The 21108-nt window shown below is 33.5% G+C and overlaps 1 protein-coding gene across 1 annotated transcript in view; it reads right to left on the bottom strand.

Moving 5' to 3' along the window:
* Window positions 1–2884: 2884 nt before the first annotated feature.
* Csgalnact (Chondroitin sulfate N-acetylgalactosaminyltransferase) overlaps window positions 2885–21108 on the bottom strand; it is a 45705-nt gene continuing 27481 nt past the window's right edge. The window contains exons 5-7 of the mRNA XM_077438591.1: window positions 20619–20770; window positions 10671–10818; window positions 2885–3082 (exon numbers count right to left, since the gene is read on the bottom strand). Of these exons, the coding sequence (XP_077294717.1) occupies window positions 2885–3082; window positions 10671–10818; window positions 20619–20770 (498 nt within the window). The remainder of the gene's footprint in view (window positions 3083–10670; window positions 10819–20618; window positions 20771–21108) is intronic.

The following is a 21108-nucleotide window of genomic DNA, read 5'->3' as shown; positions in this document are numbered from 1 at the left end:
AAGAATGCCACAGCTTCGGTTAAATTTTTTTCAGGTACAGATAGATTTAGCATAGGAAAAGGAGAAAGACAAGGAGATACAATCTCGCCCAAGTTATTCAATGCGGTGCTTGAGGGAGTTTTCAGGAACTTGGAGTGGGACACAGCCGGAGTAAGCATCAACGGTCGTTTCTTGAATCACCTTCGGTTCGCAGACGATATAGTTTTAATAGCTCGTGATTCAGCTGAACCACTTAACAGACTAACACAGCTGGACAGGGAAAGTAGAAAAGTAGGATTAAAAATTAACGTAGATAAGACCAAACTAATGTTCTATAGTTATTGCATGCCTGATAGCATCCCATTAGATGATAAACCAGTAGAAGTAGTAAATAATTATTTATATTTAGGTCAAATAATTGACATGTCTGGTAGTAAAGATGAAGAGATAAAGAGACGTATGAAATTAGGATGGAGTGCATTTGGACGGATGAATGCTGTTTTTAAATAAAAAATGCCACTCTGCCTGAAGAAAAAGATCTTTGATCAATGCGTTTTGCCAGTGATGACGTATGGATGTGAAACTTGGACACTGAACACCAAGATGCTACATAAAATCCAATGCACTCAAAGAAGTATGGAGCGCTGTATGCTTGGCATAACGAGGAAAGACAGAAAGCGGAACACGTGGGTGAGAAGCATGACAAGGGTAGTGGACATAGTGGATAGAGTGAAGAGATTGAAATGGCAATGGGCGGGTCACGTAGCTAGGAGGATGGACGAAAGGTGGACAAAAGAAGTGCTTGAATGGTACCCGAGAGAAGGCAAAAGAGTAAAAGGAAGACCGCAAGGAAGATGGGTGAACGAAATTAGGAAAATGTGCGGAATGAGATGGATGAGTGTTGCGCAAAACAGAGACGAGTGGAAGCGTGTTGGAGAGGCCTTCATCCAGCAGTGGATGGCGAATGGCTGTATATGTATATATATATATATATATATATATATATATATATATATATATATATATATATATATATATATATATGTGAGTGTCTATATATGTATATGTGTATATATATATATATATATATATATATATATATATATATATATATATGTGAGTGTCTATATATGTATATGTGTATATATATAGTTATATATATATATATATATATATATATATATATATATATATATATATATATATATATATATATATATACATATATCTATATATATATATATATATATATATATATATATATATATATATATATATATATATATATATATATATATATATATATATATATATATATATATATATATATATATATTGTCTTATTCGTACTGCTGTTATGCTACGTGCGGTTGCCGGTCTGCGTTGTGCTAGTATAAACAAACCTTTACTGGTAAAATCCATGTGTACTATGAATGGACAAATCTCAATACAATATGGATATATTTGTTCTCGATGGGTGATATTATTAATTCGTTGTTTTTTTTATTTTTTACTCCTGTCCAGTGTAATCAAAATAAATGGTGTCTTTAATAAATTGATAAATAGGAAAAAAAATTGCAGTAATATATTTTTATTGTATGATACTTATTTTCAATTAAAACACTTCCAATAATATCATTTACATTGAGATTTCATTCTTATACATAATGCACATACAATGTTAACATTTTACTTATGTATATGATTTGATTATGTATGTCATGTCAGATGTTACATGTAAACTATCAATTGACCAAAAAATTGTTGTTGTCTGACTATTTTAACCCTCAAATCAATTTTCAATCACCTGATTAGCTGTACTTTTGACTACGAGAGTCTCTACAAACCTGCTATCATATGTATGTATTTATTTGCACTCCATTGTATAATATATTTTTACTTTTTTTATTCGTGCTCTACATACATACTATTACAACTATTTACAGTATTGAATTGCATTTGAGGTTGTCGAAATTCAAATAATTATATTATCATGTATTAATTTACCAATAAACATATACCATTTAATACACAAATACGTAGACATTTAATATTTTGATTATTCTGATTTTTTCAGTGTTATAGACATTTAATTTCACGGTAACGCTATTCATAATATAAATTGAAGTCGTTACAATCTATCAGGGTATAATACTGCTTTAAATTGTTCCAATAAGTCCTCGTTACATACATATTATGTCAATTACATTGAATCAATATGAACAAAGTTTTATCATTTTTTCACATGCTATATAAATATACTTATTTATAAATTATACATATATTTAATCAAATGATCAGCACCTTTAATTTATAAATGGACAATTTTTTATAAGAATTTTACCAAATTGAATATCGATTAACGACATATGTAAATATAACATTTTTTACGATAGAAAAATTTATTCGAATTTTAATTTGAATGTGTCCCAATATTTTTTCCAACAAATTTAAAAATTAAATAGCTTTGATCATCAGGTCATGTATTCGTATACAGTATTCACTACAAAATATTAAATCAACCCACAAAATAATCAATAAATGACACTTATTATTTTTAATACTGTTATACATTACCAAAGAGTAACGTACGGATAATTGGAGATATAATATCATTAATGTAATTCAATATATTTAGGTACGTGATTTGAAAACATTTAATCTACGATTGTGAATTTCTCATACGGTATCTGTTCAATTTCTCAACGGAACGGACCCAAATAAACACGTACATACATGCATACATTCATCAACACCGTTTTACGTTACAAATATGAGATACAATTATCGGTATATTTAATATACGGAAATGGAATCACAGCAATAGCATACATGTCATCAGATTCGACTGGGCCCTTCAGAACTCTATCTTCCATAAATCGCTGGAGGGTGTGTCTTGGTGCGATCAGGTGTTCCCATTCTTCCCGTGCTTCTGAGAATGGGGTGGATGAGGGGGTAGAGGTGGCCCATGGGCAGCGATATCCTCCCTGAAGGCCAAAAAGCCCAATTGTGCGTGTGAGGCTTCGTTCAAAGCCCTAGACCTGATGCAGGCCCTGTATTGGTCCGCCGATAATTTCTGCCCTCCCGGTCCACCTGAACACACCTGAAATATAAATTCTATTTTAGAACACCAATTATTGAGCTTGTAATATAATAGTCGATAATAATTTAATTGGACGATAATGAAATCTTCGGATCGCTCAAGTCTTTCCGATCGAACCCATGAGAATCGGTCAAGGGTTGTTGAATATAAGCGTAATAACGTATTACACAGTCTAAATGCTTCAAATTGGTTTAAGTCTATAGGGATTTTACGTACGAAATAAATACTATATAACAGTAGCGTTCCGTGAAAACCTCTGTTTTGTCACCCAGATTTACTTACGTGAGTGCGAGCAGGGTACAAGGAGATTTTGTATGACGTCACCTAGTCCTTTTGTATCCTTTTCTCGCACACGTAAGCAAAGCTGTGCGATAATAATAAAAATAGGGAGATTTCCACGACATGCCACCGGTATATACAGGTCCAATTAGAGGGGAGGGGGAGTCGGGGTAAAATTCTACTCGAGGGGCCCCGTGTCGAAAATCGTACCTGTCATATCATATTTTCTTATTTAATTATTTAAAAAAAATAACAACCAATATATATATAATATGTAGGTATTTTTCTAATAATTCTGATAGATTTTTGGCATATTAAAAATGGTTCTATGACACTTACCCCCTGGACAGATACCCCCCGGACACAGACCCCCGGTCAAAATCCCCCCAAAAATCAACATTAGCCCCCCGTGCAAATAACCCCCCGGGTGAAGGATAAAAATATTTTATACAAATTGACAGTGTCTTTAATAAAAAGTCAGTATCAATGCTAATTTATTGCAGCCAGAATAATACATATTCAAAAATACAGATATTAATAATATGTACATACATACATACATATATCAGAATCTTTATAAATAATCAATAATAAAAAATCAGTAATCAATAATAATAATTTAAAATATACAAATTCCAAAATCAATTGTGTTTTAATCTCTTCTTTTTCTCGATTTTACAAATTCCATCATGGATAGTCTTTAAATATTTAAAATATAATATTAATAATATAACAATAATATATACTTCTATTAAAAATTACTTTCAATACCACAGAACGGAAACGCTAACTGGTGACTGAAAGTCTTTTAAATTGATATTTATTGTATTTACAACAATAAATTGATATGAAATATTCTTTATAAATTGAAATTAAATATGCTCTACCACACTTAATTTATTCTTATTTATTACTATTAAGTTATTAATTATTTATTACTATTTTTAAAAATTTTTTATCCATGGCGGGGGTTATTTGCACGGGAGGTTAATGTCTAGGGGTCTTTTGACCGGGGCTATGTGTCTGGGGGGTATGTGTCCAGGGGGTACATGTCTAGATACCATTAAAAATATATGTATAAGACCTTTTATTTAGTTTTTCATAGGGCCCGGGATTTCTCTCGGCGGCCCTGTGTATATATGTACATACATACATATTTGTTGTACATTAGTAGTTATGTTTGTATGAATCACATACAAACATATACATATGTATATGTATCACATGCCAGCTGACAAAACTTTGGACAGACGTCTTTGATGATTTTAAATAAGTGATTCACAAAATTTTATAGCTTCCGTCAAGAGAAAAAGTATAGGTATACGAGAAGATAATACCTATAAATATTCCGCAATCACAATGTAATCATTATATTATACATACATATTTAAATATGTACATAGATTATCTATGTAATTTGTTTGTTTTTGGTTACTTTTTAAAATATAATAAACTAGCTAAAATCGATGACCAGTCAGTCAAAGATATGGATGAACTAAATATAACAACGAAGACGTAAATCCGTCTGGTACGTTTTCCGTGCGAGACTTACGCTGAAAACGAGAGAAAAACTTCATCCTCAAAGAGTTGACAGTTTCAGAGAGACTTTCCACAACACATGAAAAGGGATTCTTTCCAACTTTGGCCATATTACCAGGAAAATGTGGCGAGTCTCGAGTTGTTACTGGAACACTAGAAGGAAGGCGAGCAAGAGGGCGGTTTTCCACAAGATGGTCAGATCAAATTAAAGAACTAACGTGATCGTTCCTAAATATATACTCGTACATAGTGCATTTAACTTGGCACAGCATCTGGAGGAATGGAGGTGATTTTTTGTCATCAAATCCCGGATGACAAGAAATTACCATGACGCTCAGCATTGAGCAAAACAAGAAATAATTAATAAAAATAATTACATATTTATGTAAATATTATAAAAAACTACCCGTATATGTAAATGATACTCAGTATTGAAATTTGATACGTCACGATAGCATTTTATTATTTTAATCATCGCACAGTTTATGTGAAGGGAATTGATAACAACTCGAAAATATCGTATTTGTCGCGACCCCAGAAGAAATAATTCAGAATTCAATCGGAGCTCGGGGCTATATTGAAAATCGCAGTAAGTGACCAGAAGCGGAAGTAAAAAAGTAGTACTATGGTGGAAGAAATATGACTTTATGGCGGATACCGAGAGATTTAGAACGATGGGGATAATAGAATGTCGCGTCTCTCCCTCTGCGGCGAGTTTTCTCTTGCGGTGCGGAGGATAGTGGGTGTATGGAAAATGCGAGGAAGTGATGGGGGTGTATAATGGGAAAGTTCCATAACTTAATATGGGCTGCAGTCAGGGGCGGTCAACTGGAGGAGTCGGCAAACCGACAATGTATCATATTTTAAAATAAAATTTAAGCCCACTAAATATGTACATATGTACATACGGGTCTACCTCACGGGACCGAAAGTAAAACGCCCGAAAACGCAAATATCGGAAGGCAAAGATCGAAAATCGAAAGATCTTAAGTCGAACGATAAAAAAAGAGTCTCTCCCCCCCCCTGTCGTACATACTCACTTAATTTGCGCGAGCAAGATACAACAGGAACAAGAGGAACAGGCTTTTCCTCCCGTATTCTGCGCACGCACATTAAACAAGGCTGTATGACAAAAAGAGAGATTAAGATCTTCCGATTTTCGATCTTTGCCTTCCGATATTTGCGTTTTCGGGCGTTTCACTTTCGGTCCCGTGAGGGAGAGGGATATATATATATATATATATATATATATATATATATATATATATATATATATATATATATATATATATATACCTAGGATGACTATCTGACAAAGCTGACCACAGAGAAGAGTCTATGGCGGTAAGAACTCACTCCTTGAATGGAAATCTCTCTCAAGTACCGCCTTTTTCTCAACACATCTTGGATAAATGCGAGAAAAATAATATCCAAACCTCCAACAAGGTAAGAGTGACGATGGATGATAGCTTAGCTAATAGAAACCTGTATTTAGCCACGTACAATGTAAGAACGTTATCGAGTGAAGGAAGTGTGCTTGCATTAGAGAATGAATTAGAAAGTATCAAATGGGATTTAGTAGGACTTAGCGAAGTAAGACGAAAACAGCAAAACCAAATAATCCTAAAAAGTGGTAACTGTCTCTACTGGAGAGGGCTACCAAATGGTAGAATAGGAGGAGTAGGGTTTCTTATCAATAAGAGAATAGAAAGAAATATTATAGAAATAAGCGACATATCGGAACGTATATGCTATATAGTATTAAGAATCTCGAGCAGGTACACTTGTCAAATCTTCCAAGTGTACGCCCCCACATCTAGCCACCCAGACGAGGAAATAGAAGACTTCTACGAAAAAATACAGGGCGCATACGATAATAGCCGTCACCACTTTAAAATAATCATGGGCGACTTTAACGCAAAAATAGGACAAAAGGCAAATACAGAAAGAGCAGTAGGCAATTTTGGTACCGGCCAAAGAAACGACAGAGGCGATCGCCTCATAGAATTCGCAGAACACAACAGGCTCTTTATCACTAATTCATTTTTCAGGAAAAACACCAACAATAAGTGGACTTGGGAGAGTCCTAAAGGAGACAGAAACGAAATAGATTTCATCCTAACAAATGCCCTGCACTCCGTTAAAGACGTTAGTGTTTTAAGTAAAGTAGATATAGGTAGCGATCACAGATTAGTCCGTGCCAAGATGGCCATTAATATAAATTGCGAACGTAGGAAATTAATAAAAGGATGCAGTAACTTTCCAGATTTCGCTCAACTAAGGTCTAGGAAAACGGAATTCGAACTCGAACTTGGAAATCGATACGGGAAATTAAACCCAGAAGCAGACATCGAGGAATTGAACACTGTAATTAGTTCGGTTCTAACCTCAACAGGGAAGAAATTAGTTGGATTCAGGAAACAGATTAAGGTAAGCAAAATTTCAGAGGAAACCAAAAATCTAATTAAGCATAAAAGGAAATTAGATAGGGATAATAATAAGCAAGAATACAATCTAGTAAATAAGGAAATTAAGAAGAGAATAGTCAGGGATGTCAGGGATTTTAACAGCAAGATAATAGAAAATACAATTAAGAATAACCGTAGCCTGAAAAAGTGCAAACAAGATCTTTTCTTAGGCAAAAACCAAATGATCGCAATCAGATCAGAGAGCGGAGTAATAATTAGGAATAGAGAAGAGATCATAGACAGAGTTTATACGTTCTATGCAAAACTTTACGAGAGCAACAACGGTCAATTTCCCGCTCCGGAATCGACACACGGCCAAAGGGTTCCTGCAGTATTGCCTAGCGAAGTAGAGGCCGCGCTAAAAACTGCAAAGAACGGTAAAACCCCAGGGGAAGATAATATTCCCATTGACTTACTAAAATGTGGCGGCCCCCCCTAATTAATATCTTAGCTAGGCTTTTCAGCAAATGCATCCAGAACCAAGCTATACCAGAAGGATGGAATAACGCAACTATCATTTTAATACACAAAAAAGGCGACAAAAGCGATATCAAGAACTACCGACCCATTAGTTTACTTTCAGCGATCTACAAGCTCTTCACGAAGGTTATTACAGAAAGGCTGAAGAATATCCTCGACGAGAACCAACCTATAGAGCAGGCAGGGTTTAGGGCAAATTTCAGCACAATGGACCACCTCCAAGTAGTTGGCGAACTAATCGAGCGTGCCAACGAATATCAACGGCCATTGTGCCTTGGTTTCGTCGATTATGAGAAAGCCTTCGATACAGTTAGTCATAATGCAGTACTTAACGCTCTTCAAACACAGGGAGTGCCGGAACCCTATGTGGGACTGTTAGCTGCAATATATAAGAATGCCACAGCTTCGGTTAAAATTTTTTCAGGTACAGATAGATTTAGCATAGGAAAAGGAGTAAGACAAGGAGATACAATCTCGCCCAAGTTATTCAATGCGGTGCTTGAGGGAGATTTCAGGAACTTGGATTGGGATACAGCCGGAGGAAGCATCAATGGTCGCTTCTTGAGTCACCTTCGGTTCGCAGACGATATAGTTTTAGTAGCTCGAGATTCAGCTGACCTACTTATCAGACTAACACAGCTGGACAGGGAAAGTAGAAAAGTAGGATTAAAAATTAACGTAGATAAGACTAAACTAATGTTCAATAGTTATTGCATGCCTGAGAGCATCCCCTTAGATGATAAACCAGTAGAAGTAGTAAATAATTATTTATATTTAGGTCAAATAATTGACATGTCTGGTAGTAAAGATGAAGAGATAAAGAGACGTATGAAATTAGGATGGAGTGCATTTGGACGGATGAATGCTGTTTTTAAATCAAAAATGCCACTCTGCCTGAAGAAAAGGATCTTTGATCAATGCGTTTTGCCAGTGATGACGTATGGATGTGAAACCTGGACACTGAACGCCAAGCTGCTAAACAAAATCCAATGCACTCAAAGAAGTATGGAACGCTGTATGCTTGGCATAACGAGGAAAGACAGAAAGCGGAACACGTGGGTGAGAAGCATGACAAGGGTAGTGGACATAGTGGATAGAGTGAAGAGATTGAAATGGCAATGGGCGGGTCACGTAGCTAGGAGGATGGACGAAAGGTGGACAAAAGAAGTGCTTGAATGGTACCCGAGAGAAGGCAAAAGAGTAAAAGGAAGACCGCAAGGAAGATGGGTGAACGAAATTAGAAAAATGTGCGGAATGAGATGGATGAGTGTTGCGCAAAACAGAGACGAGTGGAAGCGTGTTGGAGAGGCCTTCATCCAGCAGTGGATGGCGAATGGCTGTAGATGATGATGATGATTATATATATATATATATATATATATATATATATATATATATATATATATATATATTTTTTTTTTTATATATATATATATATATATATATATATATATATATATATATATATGTATATATATATATATATGTATGTGTGTGTGTGTATATGTATATATTTATGTGTAATTGTAATTGACCAGGAAGGCGCATTGGGTATATCTGTTAAGCTTCATGGTGTAAATATATAAATAAAATAAATAATTATATGTATATGTATGTATGTATGTACATACATTGTACATATACTTATAATGATTGTACATATGCATTTACGTAAATATACATTTGTTGGTAGGTAAGCCTCTAGAACAGTGGTTCTTAACCTGGGTTCGATCGAACCCCAGGGGTTCGGCGGAAATTCAGCAGAGCCAGGTTCAACAGCAACTTTTCAGAACAACAACGCTCTCAACGTTTTGATGTCAACAAATGGTAACGTACCCTGTTATTGACAAGAAAGCTCGGGAGATTTTCATACCGTTTGTTACAACATATCTTTGCGAGCAATCTTTTTCGAGGATGCTGGATATAAAAACGAAGAAAAGGAACAGACTTTGTTGCGAAAATGACACGAGAGTGGCACTTTCTGAACTGGTCTCTAAAAGACAACAGCAGAAGTCACACTGATTTGCAGTAAATATTCATTATTATGTTTTTGTTTTTTTTGAAAATCATGTTTTAATGGTTTTGTTCTTTGAACACAGTCATGTTGATGCACGGTTCATTTTGTGCACCAGTAAAATATATACCTATATCATATTTTATTTTTCCAATTAAGAAGGGTTCGGTCAATGCGCATATGAAACTGGTGGGGTTCAGTACCAACAAGGTTAAGAACCACTGCTCTAGAAGGATTTCTGGTTGCGATATTTGTTTGAGCTATTATTATTATTATGACACCACAACAGATCCCATCAAAGACATTCCTTAATGGGATATAAGACAAAGATTCTTTGTTTGAAAAATATTGTATATATTGTATTAATATTATATGTACATATGTATGTATGTAGATATAACATTTATTAAAAAAACTTAATTCCTGGACCATAATTAAAAAATACTTTTTGTCCTTGATTATATTATGTTGCGAACAAAAGTCTTGTCTGTTGGCACACAAGACACTTGCAAAAATAATCGCAAGAGACTCTTTTGCCGATTTGTCTACTGATAAACCTCTGCGTGAATGAACCCACGGTTATTACACGAGTACATACTTCAATTTTCTAAACTGTGTATCCTTTACCAAAAAAAAAAAAATGTTTCATACAGTGTTTTAAAATAAAGACCGTTTCATTCTATTTATAATTTACACAGAAATTTTGTCCAAGTCATGTACATATGTATATTATAGTATTTCATAAACACTTATTTTATTTGTTCATATGTAATGAGTTTTAGTGGTTCGATTTTATCAATTTACATACCTTAGGATGCCATATGTGAAAGATTCCTGGGTCTGTGGCTCTGACAACCTTCATGTGCGATCGGACGTACTTCCGATACAGCATCACGTCTTCGCCCCCCCATCCGACGATATCTTCGTCGAATCCTCGAACGTTGAGGAAATCCGATCTGCGAAACAAACATAAACCGTGCGTAAGTAAAATTTCGCATGCTGAAATAGGGCTTTCGATCAGTTTTCCACTCATGTCGTTTTCTTTTTTTTCTGCCCCCCTCCCTGCCGAAAGCCCTGTCAAACCGATGATGGTGGGCAATAAAAGCCGGTATTAGCGTGGGTCAGAGGGGTCTTCACAAGTAATCCGGCGGGGTTCTTCCGGATTCGAACCATGACACGCGCCTCACACCATCGTCCGTTTTCCGGATTAAATTTTTACGATGCCACTGTTTCATCCCGCCTCGAAACCCATTTACCAAACTTTTATAGTGGAATCGCTACGGTATTCCTTCTCACTTGAGAATTTAACACTTTCTTATCCTACCACTACCACTTATGAAACTGGTTATGATTTCATTGAAACTCCATTGAAATTATAATTTCACTGTGACAATAAAAAAATTATTTTACTCACAAAAAATCAACGATTTATTTCAATTTTGGGATCGGCTTAAAAAGCTCATCTCAGTCTCAGTTCAAATAGATTTTTCGCCGCGAAATATTGTAGTTACGGGTGATGGTAGGGGAGCTTTTACGATGTTGGAAATCCCCGTGTTCAAGCTTAAAGCGTCCCGGGTAACTGAAAGTTAAGTCAGTTTAAGTGGCCGGGGAAGATGTCACGTACTAAATGGAATTAGCGAGTGACGGGTGAAACGAGTCATTAGAAATTTTCAGGAAATAAAAAAAACTTACACTGAACTAATTCAATTGAAAAAACTTTGACTGCCCACATTCACGTACGATATCCACTGATGGAAAAAAATTTGAGTGAGATGAACAAAGGATAAATTGCTTAACAATGAAGTGTATCTTCAATTATTTGGCAGGATATTATTCCACGGTCGAAGAAAAGGTGATTTTATTACGTCCTCGTTTCCTTTCCTTTTGTGTAAACAAATACGACGCTATTCCAGAAGGACCCTCTGCCGCTCTCTCGATATTTCCTTTTTCTGCGGGTATTTTGTGCCAGTGGGTGGGGCGAGACGGTACAGGGTTTTTGTTGTAAAAATCACCAGGTCTACATCAAACGAACGAGATGCCTCTCCACGCCATTGAAAGAAAATGGCTTGTACATATTTTATAAGGGAGCATGATTGGCATTCATCTCTGGCGGTGGACCAAACCGTAGGATTTTCATAAATATTATATAATACTAGTATAATATATAGCTATCCAACATTTTGATTGAAATATTCAGTGGAGGATTCAACTACCTGTATAAATAATAATGTCTATATACATACATATGTACATCACTAATAAGAGCTATGCATATATGTATTATTACAAATGGAATTACACAAATGAAATATTAGTGTTTTGTCCGTTGATATATCACCGGGGGGGGGGGGGGGTTTAGAAAATTAGTTGATAACTATTTTAAAAACTGATATTTTACGTAAATCGTAACGTTGGTTAAACATTTCCATTGGTTTGAAATTTCTATTAAATTTACACATAAGTACATAAAATATCTGATTTCAATGCATTGGACAAAAAAATTAAATCGACGATAAGAGTTGTTCAGTTTTTAATTTAAAATACGGTTTTCAGTAAATATATTTTGCAAAAGTTTTATTTTCGTGTTGAATTCGGAGATCCAAGGTTTTTTCTACCCGTGTAGCGCTTTAATCCATTTTTCATCGTCTTCAATAAAGACGACGAAAATTTCAGCAAATTCAGCAGTCAGTTTCAAAGACGCTATTTGGGCGAGCAAAGCACAATCTTCTGCTATTGTTTCCAGATCGTTCTGATACTTCTTTCCAGATCGTTTGGTCTAGTTAAACTTAATCGTTTAAAGGGGGTATTCTAGTCTAGAAATTTGAAAAAATCGATTGTTTTTTGTTTCATATTTTCAAATATTAAACCTTTAAGAATATGTCCTTAAGAGGATTTTTCAAAATTCAAATTATTTTCGGAGATATAGCTGTTTTAGTGACGTGGCATCCTACCGGCGCGTAACGTTACCCGAAACTTTAAGCGCGTTTTTCTAGAAACTACTATTTCCAACGAGTTTGACATGATATCTCAAGTTCTAATGGACCAATTAACTTAAAATTTGGTGTGGTTCTTTTTTATATATCCTTGTATGGTCCGTACCAGATTTATGTAAAAATTTTGTTGTTTAATATTTTTAAAAAATTCAAAACTTTGAAAAAAAAGGCCAAAAAATTACTTTTTTTTTCAAACAGTTGCCATTTCGCGAAAAAATTTTTTTTTCGTAGTATGGACCATAGCGACACTCTTATTAATTAAGAATCTTTTTTTTTTTTTTTTTTCGGATGACTAGAAGGGTTGGAATCGTGTCAAGATGGAGGCACCCGTTTTTTACCTCCCCCACTTTACCAGCCTGTAATTTTTTCAATTTTTAATGTTTTTTTTTTTTTCATTTTTGTTATGTATTATTTAAATATTAATAAACATATAGTAAAGAAATGCACCGCAAAAATGTTTTTAGTTTTTTTTTTATTGAATTTTAAAAAACGCCCAAAATTTGTCCCTCTAGACTAGAATTAATAGACTTAACGTATTTTGAGCTGTATTGCGTGAACAGTTCAATTGCTATGTAATTGTAACCTGCCTCAACCCTTCAGAGTTAAGTGAAATAATTTTAAACTTCTTGTATTCACTTTACTCACTATTTTACGGCATTTTATTAATTTCCAATATCAATATAGTATGGAAACTTGCACAAGACAAAAGTTCTACTTCCGGTTGTCGGATTTTGTTCAAATTTTTTTAATTTTTTTAAAATCACTATCAGTATTATACAAATTAAATATCAAGAAAATTAGGTCACAAAACAAGGTCAAAATAAAATAATGAAATATTGTTTTAAAAAAAATACTACTTCCGGTTTACGAATTCTAACCAAAATCTTAGCAGCTCTAAGTTAGTACATAAATAATACAAATATAAATTTTCACCTTAATACGTTTAGGGGTGTGGACAGATTCGAGGCGACAACATTTTTGACCTTTCTAAGAAGAAAAAATCCCACTTCCGGTTTATTAAATTTAGTGATTTTTTTTATTGTCATCACATTAATACAAGAATTATAATTATTTTTTCGTGAAGAACACACATGTTTAAGACGTCGAAAAAAAAATTGGAAGAAAATCGAACAAGAGTAAATTGCCACTTTCGGTTGAGGGATGCTTACCAAATTTTATACATTACGTGGTATTAAGCTTAAACTGTATATATATATATAATATATATATATATATATATATATATATATATATATATATATATATATATATATATATATATATATATACATATTATAGAAATTCTTACATCACAAATTTTAATGGAATGCATATTCACCTCGTAAAAAAATATGTTTTGGGGTTTGAAGAATTAACATATATATATATATATATATATATATATATATATATATATATATATATATATATATATATATATATATATATATATATATATATATATATATATATTATATATATATATATATATATATATATATATATATATATATATATATATATATATATATATATATATATATATATATATTTATATATATGTATATGTACATACACACTTACACGTATGTAGAAAAATTGAACAAAGATAGATTGTATCTAATGGAAACAAAAGAATACATTAATGTGAAAAAAAAACAACGCTGAAGTTGGCTTTCTATTGTGGGGGCTGAGCCTAACGATACATTTTCGTTTAGCGTCTTATCGTGTCACTCGCATCGAAAGGGTTAAAAAAAGCGCTGATCTAAGCGATCCTATATACATATATAATAGATTGTGGCGTATACAAGCAATGCTGTAATTTATCAAACCGAAAATTATACACGAAATTCTTCCTAGGGATAAGTTTATGATGGACGTATTTTGGCCAACCCCTCTCTCCTTACTTAGTCATATTTTCAGGGAAAGGGGAGGACATAAGTCTGAAATTATCACGGCGGAAAGGCAGGGCTAGCAAAGCGCAGGCCGCATTGAATACAAATAAGCGGCCACCACACATTTTGCAGCGAAGGTTGCGGAATAAATATTGATTTGCAGCTGGTTTAACCCCCCCCCCTCTATCTAAACCACCCCTTTCAAATCTCCCTTTTCAATCGCACCCCCCCCTCCACTCACATCCAGCTGTGGACGTGTTGCCAGATAGCCGCGATGCCATCGATTTCGGCTAAATATAATAAAATTCAATTTCTCACAAATACTCTAAAGCGTCCTCTATTGTCTTCGGTAACTGTAGGTTTTGTTGATTTTTATTTGGAATCAATATGCATATATATGTATGTACCTATGTATATATATGTATATATATATATATATATATATATATATATATATATATATATATATATATATATATATATATATATATATATATATATATATATATATATATATATATATATATATAATACAATACATAATGTCAAATATATTTAAATTGAGCTTCGCCGCAATGTTATATCGAAGAAGTTGTTGGTTTGGGGATTAGGGAATAAGGGGGGGAGAGGTTAATCGAATTTCGATATTTTAGCGTTGCGTTGTTCAGTGCAAAATAAATTAAATATTGTTAGGCCGTAGGGTGCCGAGAAAATTTTGGCGCGTGTTTATCTTTTCGTTTTCCTCTTTGCGAGTCGCACGGCAAAGATGACTTATCGCGATCAATTTTGTAATTGTGTTTTTGGACGCAACTGTGCCACAACTAATTAATTTAATTAATATACATTTTATTTTAAATACATAATTAATATTAATTACTTTTAAACCAAAACATTATTTATTTCATAAAAAGCATTTGAAGACGATTCAAAATTACACATTTATCATTTCGAATTATACTTTAAATACTCTTTTTTTTATTTTACAGTATAAAATTGAAGTTTTATTTAATCATTAACCATACACGATTGAAAAACACGCCAAACTCGTAATCTTATTTTATTATCATTATTATTAAAATTTATATTTTGCTAATCGGTGGGCCTGGTTATACCAATTCTCGTTATATGAACGCTTCGTTTGTATACATATTATACATACAATGTACATACTTGAAAATAATTTGTCATCAATTGCGAATAAGATTAATAATTTAATGATTATTATAGCTATATAAATGCAAATGTATGTACATATGTAATGAACCCAAAACCTATTAAATTTAAAATTCTAGTAATAACAATATTTAAAATAATTCATTTACATTTAATAAATATTGAATTAAAAGTTGAGATAAGTCTTAACATAGTAGAGATGTTTCTGGAATGATTACTACGAAGTATAGAAACGGAGAGTTCGTTTAACGAGAATAGTTGTTTCGCAGGTGACCCTTCGCTAATATACCATTACACCTATGCACCGATGCCAAGAACGAACAAATAAATTTGAAATCATATTCAAATAATATTAGGCACAATGGATTTGCCAATTTGATGAGGAACCGTTTCAGTAATGAAATAAAAAAAAATGGCAAACTCTGATAGTAACGACGAACGTGGCGTCACAAATATCCAAGTCTGACGAGCAGCACAGAAGAATTATTTTCTAAAAGGCTCGAGCCCAGGAACCTCTCGGTGGTTAGTATTCACGCAAACACCCAGCTATTTATTTAGATTTATATCAACAAGATTACGAATCTATCGTTAATATGCAGAGAGGATTTCGGTGATTGTATGGCATTAGAACTGTTCATCAGCTTCAACAATTTATTCCCTAGTGAAATAGTTCAAACAGCATAGATCTGTTGAAGGAAAACCCCGAATTCAATTACAATCGGCGTACAACATAATGGTTCACATTAAGCTGATGGAATTTCACATATATATGTATACATAGGTTAAAATAAAAAAGAATAAACGTTCCCATCCAACTTAATTTTTATTTATTACTAGTGATTTTATCCGGCTTCACTCGGTATTTGTAATGTACATACCTATAAACCACTTAAACATGGCTAATCTAACGTCACAGATTATACGAACCAAAACTTATATATGTATGTACATACATACGTACAAGGCCTCTTCCGAAATTATTTATTTATTATTAAAAGTACATAAATAAGTTGTCTAGAGATTTTTGTCGCACCTTTTGGTTACTTTAGTACCTGCGCATGCTACCGAAGAATACTCACAACATTTTGTACTACAACTTTAGGTAGTGCACACCATTTGTACGGAAGGGTAAATTATCAAAAGAGAAGGTTGTGTACATAGAGGAACGTTTGAAGCGTTGGAGGGCCGAGCCCTTGCGGCCCATTAGCCAGCGGTGCGGCCCCCATTTTATCACCCCTGCCTTCTGGGGTTTTATTTCATTACGGGCCGACCGTTTCTATAAGACCTGGACTGAGTCTTTCTCGCCTCATTTTCCAAACTTCCTATCCTCTGTCGTTTATTATAAATCATATATAATACACATACATATGTATGCATATATTTATATATGTATCTACATACATATGTATATACAAGTAAAAGGTATTACTGTGTACTTGAAATTTAATAATATATTGCAGAGTTCATGACTGTTTACCGTTAAAAAACATTAACCGCCATCTATGTAAAACGGGTTCAAACTTCTAATCATCCAATACATTATGTACATAATTACATTAGAGTGTTTAGTTTATGTCATTATTTTTATGTTTATGCAGTTATCGTTGTGCATATATATATCTAATATATAATTTCGGAAGAGACTTAACTTAAGACTTAAACATCGAAAACAAATAAAAGTTTCTATGACGACGATTCCATATTTACTTTATCTATGTACGTAGTAACAATAGATGAAGTTTTGTTATCATGCGAAAATTCGAACTCGAGATTTTGACTGATTCCAACTCAGAATCGATTACTGATCACGTTTTCATGATGTAGAGAAAATGTGTGTGTGACTTTGTGTCTGTGTATTTTGGGGATTTTTTGAACACCGTTAGTCCTATCGAACTGAAACTTAGGAAATAAATTTTGAAAGTAAATTTTTTTCAAATTTTTAAGTTGACCGGAAATGGTACCTCTTTTTTTAAGTTTTTGAATTAAATTATCTTGAATCGGACTGAAATTTTTGTACATGTAATAAAAATTATAATTTTATGACCATATATTTTTTAAATATTTTTATCTGAACCGGATGTAGTCCTTTTACTCTAGAGAATCGAGGTTTTTTATGTTTTTCTCAGAAACCTTTTGGTTTATTTAACTGAAATTTCATATCTAGAAGTTTAAGCTTAATATCAAGTTATTTATAACATTTGGTAAGCATCCGTAAAACCGGAAGTGGCAGTTTACTCTTGTTCGATCTTTCTTCCACTATTTTTTCGACCCCTTAAACACTTGTGCTCGTCACGAAAAAATTCAAGTATAATTCTTGTATTAATGTGATGAAAATAAATTTTATAAACCAGAAGTGGGATTTTTTCCTCTTAAATGTTGTGCCCACTACTCTGTCAAGACCCCTGAACGTATCAAGCTGAAAATTTATATTTGTGTTTTTTATGTACTAACTTAGAACTGATAAGGTTTTGGTCAGAATTTGTAAACTGGAAGTAGTATTTTTTTTAAAACAATATTTCATGATTTTTTTTAACCTTTTAAATTATTTTAATCTTTTTGATTTTAATTAATAATAAAAAAAATTAAACGAAATCCGACAACCGGAAGTAGAACTTTTGTCTTGTGCAAGTTTCCATACATTTGTGCTCAATTTGTATTCCATATATTCCATAATGTTGCCGGTATGTGTGAATATGTCTGTACGGTTCAGTAATTTTGTTTTGTGACTTTCTTATTTTACCCAAATACATAGATAAAGTCATGGGTTGGTCACACCCAAATTTTTTTTTCGATTCATATAAATTTAATAAAAAAACAAATGAATATTTACTTTTAGATTCACCATGCTTAAGCTATTAATATTACAAAAACTAAGCGAAGCTGGGTAAAACAACTAGTGGACAAGTTTTGTAATTATATACATGAATAATTAAATTACGTTTTTCATATGTATTTTGTAAATAAGGGTGTTTTCGGGTTATTCGATGATATTTGCTTGCACAGAAAATACTATAGAAAAAAGTTACTCATATCCCACACGTATCAAAGAGGAAAAGCGAAAACGTAATATCGGATAAAAATATGATATACATTATATACATACATATACTTGCACATATCCAGAAAATTGTAACGGAATATTTTTGCAAAAATAATCTTCCTTGGACGGCGCCGAAATATTTTTTTTGCTATTCGCAATATTAGGGAATATAATTTGAAAAACTTATATTCATTTCCAGAAATCCATATTATCCTTGTTATATTACATTTACATTTTAGATATGTATAATATATGTATGTATGTAAGTATATGTCACAATCCAAATGTTTCATTCGTTCATGAACATACTAGTTTGTTCATACATGAACCCATCTGGCCAGTTATAGTGAACACAAAAGAAAACGAACTACTTTATAAATTTGTTCATGCACAAACTAGTATGCATAAGTTTAAGTATTCTCAGTGGTTCGATCAATCCTCTATGTATGTATGTGCATATATACATATGTATATATGTAGCTCCCAAACACCCTGTGTATAAAAAAATATATATATATATATATATACATATATGCTTTTATATATGCTTTTAAATGAAACCTCGAATTCGACCTGACGGGATAAAAACTAAGGGATGATTTGACATTTGTCACGTGACTGTATGACAAGGGTTTATAAAACACTCCTGAAAATACCATTTAGGCGTTGTGCGCGTTCAAGCTAACAGGCCCTCTCATTTGATGGATCGTCGATCTCATTTCACGGCTTGGCAGGCCAGGACCATTTGTACGATAACAAACAGACCAAAAGTCGATTCTGGCCAGAAGACCATTGCATGAAACGCACCCAGCTATCACAGGCTACATTAGGCACGATCAACGTTGAGCGAAAAGTCCTCCCCCTGCCACCCCCCATATTCGTCCCTACAGCTATTTTAAATCGCCCGCTGGATGAACGCTAAGGATATCGCAATCTTATCCGGTATTTACGAGTGCTGGCAGCATAAAGCGAGCTTTATATTCTCTGCTAAATACGCGCCGAAGCGAATCGTCACGTTTCCGGATTTTCGCCATACGCCGTTTAACGCGTAAATCGCAAGCTTTTATTCAAACCCATAAGAGGAAGAAAATGCCATAAATTCAGAGCGAGTGCACGACACTACTAAAAATATCCCAATTCGAGGGGTGAGCGGACTGTTTCTAAAATCTTTAATTGCGTATCTTTATACAAATTTCCGTTTTCTTTGAATTTACTATATTATATAATCGAATATATTCAGAGAAATTATCCTTAGACTCGAAGAGTGTTAAGAAAAAAAATTATAATTTCTTTTCAGTAGCAATCATACTTGATTATTAAGTATTACAAATATATTTAAATTAAACTAATGCGAATGAAGTGTACAAAAGCAAGCTATGTATTTGATGTATGCACCGCAATTCTGGCGAAATTATACTCCATCGTTTCTTTCTCTATTGTGGCGAAGCGGAGATAATGCGCCAGACTAATGGTGGACATTTCGAACAAACAGATTCCATATCTGCGCTATTTCCCCAGATTTACAGCGAAGAAAAGAAAATCCTTCTACGCAAAAAGATAAAAAGAAAACCAAACGTTGCGATACCGAAACAGTGACCCAGTTTTAACGGGAAAAGTGTTGGATTTTAACGGGAGATTTAAGCGCAATGCGTTACCTGTACTGGCAAGTCATCCCGTAGCCGAAATCTCTCCAGAAACCCGTGTCTCTCGATATGAGCAGCTGGTCAGTCTCCGGAGGGACCTCTTTACCTTGGAGGGTGTAAACCACGTGAGGATTGTACAAACTGAACACCACTGGATAATACACCTGAAACATTGAATAGCATTAATAATCAATTGTATTTCGAATAATTCATTTACTATGTCATTCTATCAAATGCTGAATATGCGATCTAAGTGCCATGCTCCTAGCTATGATAGATTGTCTTATTAAATTTGAAGATCGTAATTTTTCATCACCTTGTCTTGAAATATTTCCAAATAACTTACAGGCTTTATCTTCACTTTTGATGGATGAAATTTTTCTCAAGGTTAACCGCGAATATTTTGTGCGATTCGAGTTATTTTCTTTGACACGTTGAAGATGAAAATTTACACGTAGCAACAATGATGATTGGACATGTCATAATAAATAATATATATACA

The sequence above is a fragment of the Arctopsyche grandis genome, chromosome 1 (genome assembly GCF_051622035.1).
Source record: "Arctopsyche grandis isolate Sample6627 chromosome 1, ASM5162203v2, whole genome shotgun sequence".
Taxonomy (NCBI): domain Eukaryota; kingdom Metazoa; phylum Arthropoda; class Insecta; order Trichoptera; family Hydropsychidae; genus Arctopsyche; species Arctopsyche grandis.
This window is presented reverse-complemented; position numbering and strand designations above follow the sequence as displayed.